Source organism: Suricata suricatta, chromosome 12 (genome assembly GCF_006229205.1).
Source record: "Suricata suricatta isolate VVHF042 chromosome 12, meerkat_22Aug2017_6uvM2_HiC, whole genome shotgun sequence".
Lineage (NCBI taxonomy): Eukaryota > Metazoa > Chordata > Mammalia > Carnivora > Herpestidae > Suricata > Suricata suricatta.
The window spans coordinates 4,894,231-4,904,206 of record NC_043711.1 but is presented as its reverse complement, the minus strand read 5'-3'; the positions used below and the strand labels follow the sequence as shown (position 1 = coordinate 4,904,206).

Below are 9,976 nucleotides of genomic sequence, written 5' to 3'. Positions count from 1 at the left end.
CAGAGCAGAGGTTGGGTGAACGGCATTCTATTTCCAAAAGAGGTCTTGAGGGGAAAGAGTCCAAAGCTCAGGACCCAAGGGGATCACAAACCAGAACCGCCAGCCACCGGAGGTTCCTGCTGGCTAGAGATTCCAAAACCCCAGGAACCGTTTGCATTAGAGGGGTGCCCTGGGTGCCCCGGAAGGAAAGGCTCATTTGGGGGCACGCAGGACTGAGTATGTAAATATGTGTAACACGTTCTCAAATGTCTATTGCAGGGTTTGGAGGAGTGTGTGGTATGCAAAGGGGAAAACAGGGACTTAGGAATCAGATTCCTACCTTGTTCGAATTTCAGCTGTTACTTCTTTGCCAGGTGGTGCTGGGCAAGTGGCTACATGTCTCTGCACCTATATATGCCTCCTTATAAAAAATGCAGATAAATAACAATGCCTACAGGCAGGTTCAGATTGTGATCAAATAGACGTACCAAATTTACAGTTTTAACCACTTTTAAGTGTACAAGTCACAGTATTGAGTATATTCATATTGCTGTGCAACCATCTCTACCATCCATCTCCAGGATTGAAGATTAAGTGTTAAGCATGTAAAATACTTAGCCAGATGCTTGCTACACAGTCAGTCCTTAAATCGGGTCAGGTGAGTCTATGTGCGTAGATGGAGTGAGATCAGGTTCATTCGGACACTTAGATAGCCCTTGACAGGAGCCTGTAGTAAATGGTCGTTTACTGGCAGGATACTTGGTGTTGGGGGGTAGTGGGTGATTGGCTATAAGATGGCAGAAAATTGCAAGAATTAATTTGTTTTCTGTATGGAGTCATGGAAATAGTAAGAGATTCCCAGGATTTGTGCTGGGCATGAGCTTAATCCAATTTAAGAATAAACATCTGGAAGAGGAATTGAGTAAATGTGCAGATTACAAGCCTCCTGTCTCTAAGCCGGAGGTTCTCAACGAGCGGTGACTCCCTCCCAGGGGACATCCGGGGCCGGTTTTGGTATTCATGACGAGAGGCAGTGGTGGGGGGTGCTCCTGGCATCTCACAGGTTGAGATCTAGGGATGCTGCTAAGCTTCATACAACACACTGGGCCGTTTTCCACAACAAAAAATGATCTGTCCCCAAATAACGCCACAGTGGAAAAACCCTATTGTAGGCCAATGGAGCTGGCATTGAGCGGAGTTTTAAAGACTCTGCTAAGGGATCTTAGAGGCCAGAGAAGGGGAAGGTGGGTTTCTACACAGGATGAGGGCATCACAGAGAAGCACGAAGGAGGATGACAGAGCTGGGCAGGGTCAGACCACGGAAGGGGCCACAATGTTGAATAATAATAACAAGCCAACACTGAGAAGGTTTTATGTGCCTGGCCTTATGCTAAGCACGAATCAGCTAGCAGTCTCTAATGAACTTCCTCTCTAGAGAGTTAGTAATAATTCTATAACAATCAGACAATTTATAGATATGATGTGTAATTACATTTATATAAATGATACCAATATATATACATCTATCGAGCACTTGACCCATGTCATGCACAAAGCTCTGAACATTCATCCTTTAATTTAATCTTCACAAATGTGCCTTAACATAGATTACTGCCACCCATTTTATGGATGAAGAAACTGAAGTTACGTAGCTACCCAAGGTTGTGCTGCTACAAACTAGTTGAGCTGGGATCCAAGCTCATTTAAAAATTTTGTTTTTAATGTTTATTTATTATTGAGACAGAGAGAAACAGAGCATGAGTAGGGGAGGGTCAGAGAGAGAGACACACAGAATCTGAAGCAGGCTCCAGGCTCTGAGCTGTCAGCACAGAGCCTGATGCGGGGCTTGAACCCACGAACCATGAGATCATGACCAGAGCTGAAGTTGGACGCTTAACTGACTGAGCCACCCAGGCGCCCCTCCAAGCTCATTTTAACCTGACCCTTGGTTACACTCTCCCAAGCACCAATCCCATGTACTCTGTCTTCTGCCTGGAACAGCTTTCCTTCCTCTGGCTGCCTGTAAAACTTGTAAAACTCCTACCTGATCTTCAAAACCCAGCTCCAGTGCCTCCTCTGAGAAGTTCTCTCAGTCCCCACCCCAGGCAGAGTTTCATCCCCCAGGGTACCCATAGCTTCATGCATGTGTCTCCATTATGTTGTTGATTAGACTACTCTGAAATGATTTGATCAATGCACACTTTCTCTCTGAAACTCTAACTTCTGTAACCACAAGACTATTACCTTACTTCTTAACATTACTGACTGACTTTGGAAAATGCTGCCAAAGAGGCAGCCCATTCTGTTTTTGGCTGGATTTCACTGTTTGAAAGTTCTTTGTTAGGGTGGAGCCCCCAGCTGGCTTCACTAACCTTCACCTCCTGGTAGCAGGAAGCAGTTGGTTCCCTTACACAGCATCCCTCTCACAGAAGCGCTTCAGCTACTCAGGGCATCTGTCCCAAGAGGCTTCTCTGAATATGCCCTGTTGTGTTTGCAGCCATTTCCTACAGAACATCCTATTCACTTCCCTCACTGTACTTGCCCTCTGTCACAAAGATCTTGTCCATTTATTTCCTTGTTTGTCATCAGTATCCTGATGGAGAATGTGGGGTGCAGGTAGAGGGACCTTGCCTAAGGTGATTCACCTCCGAATAGCTTATACCCAGTTTAGCTTATGGCTAATTTTATTGAATGCAGGGGTGAATGGTAGGTTGGGAGCTTGGATGTGAAGGGAAAAATCAGGATGGTGGATAATTAAAGAGCATTTAAAGCCTTCTGAGTGAGAATCGCAGCCTTAGGAAAAAGAACTCCAGTGAGGCCCTCAATAAAATCCTCTTGCTCTTAAATGGCCAACCTTGCTGATTCTCTAGCTGCCTGCAGTTGGGAACAGACATGCTTTTGGTCTCGCACTGTCCACTGAGGGAGCTGTGGGTGGTGCATGGGATCCCGGGGCAAGCTTGGTTTGCCTGGAGGCTTGGAGGTTGCCAGGGAACTACGTATTCCCAATATAAGTGTGTAGCTCCCTCTGGTCTGTGGTCATCTTTCTTGGCCACCTATTCGTCCAGGTGATATTTATTAGAGACAATCTTCTAGGCCTGGAACCTTGAGATTGAGTCAGACTGCCCACAGGTCACTACTCTTCATCCAATGGAACAAAATCACCAATCATAGCTGAGCTGACTGACAGCTTCTCTCCCCACCCAACCTCAGGTGGTTTGATTCCCAACCTGCTCTCGCCCAGAGCCACCCTCTGTGGCTCACGCTTTCCGTAGATTCATACCTTCATGACCCAATTCATGACCCAATGCAGACTCCTTATTGATTTTCTTTCCTCCATGTTCTCATCCAGGCTCTCGGACCTACGCCTTTCTCTGTCTTATTCCTTGGTTTATTGCTTCGGCTCCATCATCCTCTGTTGCGCTTCCCAGCCTTTTTGGAATCTCACCTCTGCTTTGGCCCCAGGACCATTGGAAGGAGAGGTACTGAAACATTCTACTGGAGCTGAGTTACTGTCTTTGACTTGGACTTCAGTGTTTGGACCTCAAGAGTCGGTGAGCTGCTCTTCACTAGGGTGTGGCCACGTGTCTTGTTCAGAGGTGCAAGTTGTTGTTCTCCCATCCCATGCCTGTAACAGACAGCACCAATTGATTATGGCGTTTCCAACTGCTGATTCAAGCTGCAACCTCATCACCCTTCTCCAGGCAGCCACTACCAGTCGGTGGCAGTTGGCATGTGGGTGGAAACTTGCTTGTCATCCCCACTCGGGTTTCTTGCCATCGATATCCTTCCTGCAACAAAAGTATGTTGTGTAAAACATGGGGGATGTGAATCAGTCAGTGACCTCTGACTTCATTCTGGTGGGACTCTTCAGTCACTCAGGGTCACGTCAGCTACTGTTCTCCTTGGTGGCTGCCACGTTTACCACGGGCCTCCTGGGAAATACCATTCTGCTCTTCCTGATCCGCATGGACTCCCGGCTCCACACACCCATGTACTTTCTTCTCAGTCAGCTCTCTGTGTTTGATGTTGGCTTTCCGCTGGTCACCATCCCCAAGATGGCGTCCCACTTCCTGCAGGGAGAAGGTTCCATCTCCTTTGGGGGTTGTGCAGCTCAGATATTCTTCCTGACCCTGATGGGCGTGGCCGAGGGCATCCTGTTGGCCCTCATGTCCTATGACCGCTATGTTGCTGTGTGTCACCCTCTGCAGTATCCCGTGCTCATGAGGCGTCAGGTGTGCCTGCTCATGGTGGGCTCCTCCTGGCTGGCAGGTGTGCTCAACGCCTCCATCCAGACCTCCATCACTCTGCACTTCCCCTACTGTGCCTCCCGCATCGTGGACCACTTCTTCTGCGAGGTGCCAGCCCTGCTGAAGCTGTCCTGTGCGGACACCTCTGCCTACGAGTTGGCGCTGTCCACCTCTGGGGTGCTGATCCTTGTTCTTCCCCTTTCCCTCATTGCCATTTCCTATGGCCACGTGTTGGGGGCCGTTCTACGCATGCGCTCTGAGGAGGCCAGGAACAAAGCCTTCACCACCTGCTCCTCGCACATAACGGTAGTGGGACTCTTTTATGGCGCTGCTGTGTTCATGTACATGGTGCCGGGTGCCTACCACAGCCCACAGCAGGACAACGTGGTCTCCCTTTTCTACAGCCTTGTGACTCCCACACTCAACCCCCTTATCTACAGTCTGAGGAATCGGGAGGTGCGGATGGCTATGGTCAAAATGCTCAGCAGAGCTGGGCTCAGGCCAAAGGGATGACCACCCAGGGGGTTGCTGGTGTGATCCCAGTGCTTCTCTCCCCCCCACCCCCATTTCCCTAAAGCACCGATTTGTGGTGCAGCTGCTATGGCCTTATATTCAAGGCTAAGTGTCTGTCCAGCTTCTTCCCATCGTATGACTAGTTGGGTTCATGTTTTCTTCCATGGACTTGTGGAAAGCAAGGGTAACAGTCCAATCACTAGTACATTCTTTCTCTATTCTTTAGTACTATTTACATGAATGGAGGACCCTGCTTTGTAAAGTTGAGACCTCCCTATGGATAATTATACTAGTAATAGTGAGCACTTGATGATCATTTTGCCTGCTAAACCAATGTTATCCTGTCCTTACGACGGCTTTTGAAATGTAGGGATTTCACGATGTTTATGTGTAAGAGAGAAACAAGACTCAAAAGGGAAAATAACTTACAGATGGTCACACTTTCAGAAAGTGGTAGAGCTGTGACTTGAACCCATGGTTCTCTGAGGTGGAAGACAGCCCCCAAAACACTGTGTGACTACTAAGCAGTGACCTCCTCATTTTTATAGGTTTGGTGTGTGTGTGCATGTGCGCATGTGTGCTGGGATGGTGGTTGGGCCAGACAGTATCTGGAAGACCACCAGATTCTTGAAAATATGAGTTACTTCTTTGAATGAGAAGGGGGAGGTAAAATTTAACAGTATTTATAAAATATTTACTAATTTTGAGTCTTATGAAGATGTTCGCTATTGACCAGGGTCTGGGTATTTTGTCAATAAACACTTAATATTTTTGGGGAGAGGTGTTTATTTTAATTTCCTATGGATAAATATCTAGCTTTAGGCAAAAGTCAACTTAAAAAATCTTTTCACAGCTTTATTGAGGTAAAATTGATGTACCACAAAGCGGTTGTGTATTTAAAGTGTACAATTTGATGAGTTTTAACTGATGTGTATGTCTGTGCAACAATCACCACTGTCAAGACAGCATAGGTCCTTCTGCTTCTTTGTCGCTCCTTCATCCCGTCTTCTCCAAGCAGCCACTGATCCAGTTTGTCACCATAGATCAGTTTGCATTTGTGTTTTCTAAACTTTCATGTGAATGGAATTTTGAAGATACACTCTGTTTTTGTCTATCTTCTGTCACCGTTGTTATTCTGAGATTCATTCCTGTTGCATGTACTCACAGTTTGTCAAGTTTATAATAGATATCAAGGAGTATCTTACTGTATGGAGACATCATATTTGCTCTTAAATACACTTTCTCCTTTATTTATTTATTTATTTAGTTTTATATAGTTTATTATCAAGTTGGTTTCCATATGACACCCAGTGCTCTTGCTCACAAGTGCCCTCCTCCATGACCATCAGTCCCCTTCCCCTTTCCCCCTCCCCCTTCAGTCCTCAGTTCTTTGTCAGTATTCAAGAGTCTCTTATGATTTGCCTCCCTCTCTCTCCTTGACTCTTTTTACTTTCTCCTTTATTGATGGCACTTTCTTTTGATGAGTACTATCATGGCATATTTTGTTCCATAATTTTACTCGTTTATGTCTTTGTATTTAAAGCACATTTGGGGCACCTGGGTCGTTCAATCGGTGAAACTTTGGACTTCGGTTCAGGTTATGATCTCACAGTCCATGAGTCTGAGCCCTGCATTGGGCTCTGTGCTGACAGCTTGGAGCCTGGAGCCTGCTTTGGATTCTGGTCTCCCTCTCTCTCTGCTCCTCCCCTTCTCTCTCTCTCTCTCTCTTTCAAAAATAAGTAATCATTGAAGTACATTTATCGTAGACAGCATCAGAGAACTGGGTCTTGCTTTTTTATTCAATCTGACAATCTGACTTTTTTATTCAAGTAAATTTCACATAAAATTAATCACTTTAAACTGTACAGTTTACTGGTGTTTAATACATTCACAGTGTTACACAACCATTGCCTCTATTTCCAAAACATTTTCATCATCCAAAAAAGAGACTCCATGACCATTAGGAGCACTCCCCCCATAATCTGGCAAGTACTAATCTGCTTTCTGTTTCTATGCATTTGCCTATTTCAAATATTTCATATAAATGAAACAATGCAATATGTAACCTTTTGTGTTTAACTTCTTTGACTTGGTATAATGTTTTCAGTATTCATCCATGTTGTAGTATGTATCAATGCTTCATTAAAATTTTTTTAACATTTATTTATTTTTGGAAGACAAAGAGAGACAGAGCACTAGTGGGGGGAGGGGCAGAGAGAGAGAGAGAGAGAGAGAGAGAGAGAGAGAGAGACCCAGAATTTGAAGCAGGCTCCAGGCTCCAAGCTGTCAGCACAGAGCTTGAAGCAGGGCTCAAACCCATAAACCATGAGACCACAACCTGAGCCAAAGTTGGACGCTTAGCCGACTGCCACCCAGGCACTCCAGCACCTCATTTTTATGGCTGAATAATATTCCAGTGTGTAGATATACCATATTTAGTTTGTCAGTTCATCCACTGATAGATATTTGGGCTATTTCTACCTTTTAGTGGGTGTGAATAGTGCTGCTATGAACAGTCATGTACATGCTTTTGTTTAACTATCTGTTCTTAATTCTTTTTAATATATACTTAGAATTTGAATTGCTGGGTTATGTGATAATTTTGTATTTAACTTTTTTGATATTTTTCACAGTGGTGCCACTAATGTACACTTCCACAAGGATTTCTATTTATTTACATCCTAGCCAACATTTATTTTTCATTTTTAAAGTTTATTTTATTTGTTTTGAGAGAGAGAGAGAAAGAGAGAGAGAGAGTGAGCGAGTGAGAGAGAGGGAGGGAGGGAGGGAGGATGGGAGGGGCAGAGAGAGAGGGAAAGAGATAATCCTAAGCAGGCTCTGTACCATCAGCACTGAGCCTGACATGGGGCTTGAACTCATGTACTATGAGATCATGACTTGAGCCAAAATCAAGAGTCAAATGCTTAACTGACTGAGCCACCCAGGTGCCCCTTATTTTCCATTTTTTAAAAAAGATTTTTATTTTTAAGTAACTTCTGCACCCAACGTGGGGATTAAAGTCACAGCCCTGAAATCAAGAGTCATATACTCTACCAACTAAGCCAGCCAGGCACCCCTTTATTCTTGAAATTTTGAAATTATAGCCATCCTAGTGGGTGTGAAGCATATCTCGTTGTGATTTTAATTTGCATTTCCTTAATGACTAATTATGTTGAACATTTTTTCATGTGCTCATTGGCCACGCACACACACACGCACACACACCTTTGGAGACATGTCTGTTCAAGTTTTCTGTCTATTTTTAAATTGGGTTGTTTGACTTTTCTAGTTAAGCTGTAAGAGTTCCTTATCTACTCTAATACTAGACCCTTATCAATTATATGCCTTGCAAATGTTTCTCCCATTTTATAGGTTGTCTTTTCACACTCTTGATAGTATCCTTTGCACAAAACTTTTCAATTTTGATGAAGTCCTATTTATTTTTTTGTTGCTTATTCTTTTGTTATTATATCTAAGATGGAAGTAAATATCTAGGGGCTCTAACTTCATCCTTTTATTTTTTATTTTAGAGAGAGAGTGCAAGCAGAGGAGGGGGCAGAGAGAGAGAAAGAGAGAGAGAGAGAGAGAGAGAGAGAGAGAGAGAGAGAGAGAGAGACTTTCAAGCAGGCTCCATGCTCAGTGCAGAGCCCAATATGGGACTTGATCCCACGACTCTGGGATTATGACCTGAGCTGAAATCAAGTCAGACACTCAATGGACTGAGCCACCCAGGCTCCTTTAACTTCATCCTTTTAAATGTAGATATCCAGCTGTTTTTGCACCTGTTGTTTTCCAGCTTTATTGAGATGAAATTGACATATGGCAGTGTGTAAGTATAAGGTGTACAGTATGTTGATTTGACACACATAAACTGCAAAATGATTACAAACATAGGGTTAGTGAACAACTCCATCAACTCATATAATTACATTTTTTTGTACGTGGTGACAACATTAAAGATTCACTCGCTCAGCGACTTCAAAGTGTATAATATAGTATTGTTAACTGCATCTCCAGGCTCTACGTTAGAGTCCTAGAAGTTGTTCATCCTTCCCAAGGTTTGTACCCTTTGGCCCAAATCTCCTCAATTCCCCACTCTCAGCCCCTGGGAACCACCATTCCATTCTGTTTTTATGAATTTGACTTAAAAAAAAAAGATTTGACATATAAGTAATATCATTCAGTATTTATCTTTCTCTCTCTCTCTGCCTTATTTCATTTAGCAGAATGCCCTCCAGTTTCATCCATGTTGTCACAAATGGCAGGATTACATTTTTTATGGCTAAGCAGTATTCCATTATATGTATATATATTCACAGCACATCTTTATCCATTCAGCCCTAGGAGGACATTTAGGTTATTTCCATATCTTGGCTATTGTGAATAATACCGCAATGAACAGAATAACTTTTTAGAGCTATTTGTTTCAATTCTGTTAAGGTCTAGTTAATGATTTTGGGGCAGATAGAATTTAACTTCTCATTGACAACACGTCCAGACAATGGACAAAGTTTGACTTTATTAAGCACCAGCGACATGCACCTCCCTCCTTGAAATTTTGCTTCTCCAAGGCACAGACTTCCCCTTGGACTCTGTGTGTTCCCAAACAACTCTGTATGGACATGAGGAGCATGGCCGCCCCCCAGAATGGCCAGGGTTTTCTGCAAGTCTTCTCTTTTTGCACTTTATTGTAGACTGTGAAAACCCAACCTCTTTATTTTCCCTTTGACTTAATTCCACTTATTTTGTTCCAGGGTCTCTTCAGTGCTGGGGCTGCAAAGCTGAGCCCGGCACAGTCACTACCCTCGCCAATGCCACCGTCAAGTGAGAGCGCTAAGGCGTTTCCTTCTTCCTTTATTCTATTTAGATGAAGCAGGAGCACGAAGATGGGCTGTATGTTTTGGTCCAAGAAGATGCAGCCCCTTGAGTTACTCCAGGCACAAGACTGTATCTTTTAGGCTGCCGTTACCCCCAACCCAAAACCCTGTGGAGGTAAATTGTCATTTCCTCTTTATCTCTGTCTCTCTCTTCCCATTTCCCCCAAAATACAGTGACCCATCCTTTTTCCCTGTACTTCAACACTAGTTGCCAAGACACATCTAGAAAATTAGCACCTATGTTGAAACACTATAGATTTTTTTTAGAGACACTATAAAGATATATTTATTCAATACAAATTTCCACTGTTTGAACATGGAACCCAGGAGAAAAGAATAAAATATCAAAAACACCTAATA

At 43.8% G+C, this 9,976-nt stretch overlaps 1 protein-coding gene across 1 annotated transcript; it reads left to right on the top strand.

Moving 5' to 3' along the window:
* The first annotated feature begins 3,794 nt into the window (after positions 1-3,794).
* LOC115273445 (olfactory receptor 2Z1) lies at positions 3,795-4,739 on the top strand. The gene has a single exon (XM_029916488.1). The coding sequence runs from the start codon at positions 3,795-3,797 to the stop codon at positions 4,737-4,739; it is 945 nt and encodes a 314-aa protein (XP_029772348.1).
* Positions 4,740-9,976: the final 5,237 nt, after the last annotated feature.

Coding starts and splice junctions, on each gene's coding strand:
- LOC115273445 (XM_029916488.1), top strand. CDS start 3,795: ATGGGGGATGTGAATCAGTCAGTGACCTCTGACTTCATTCTGGTGGGA.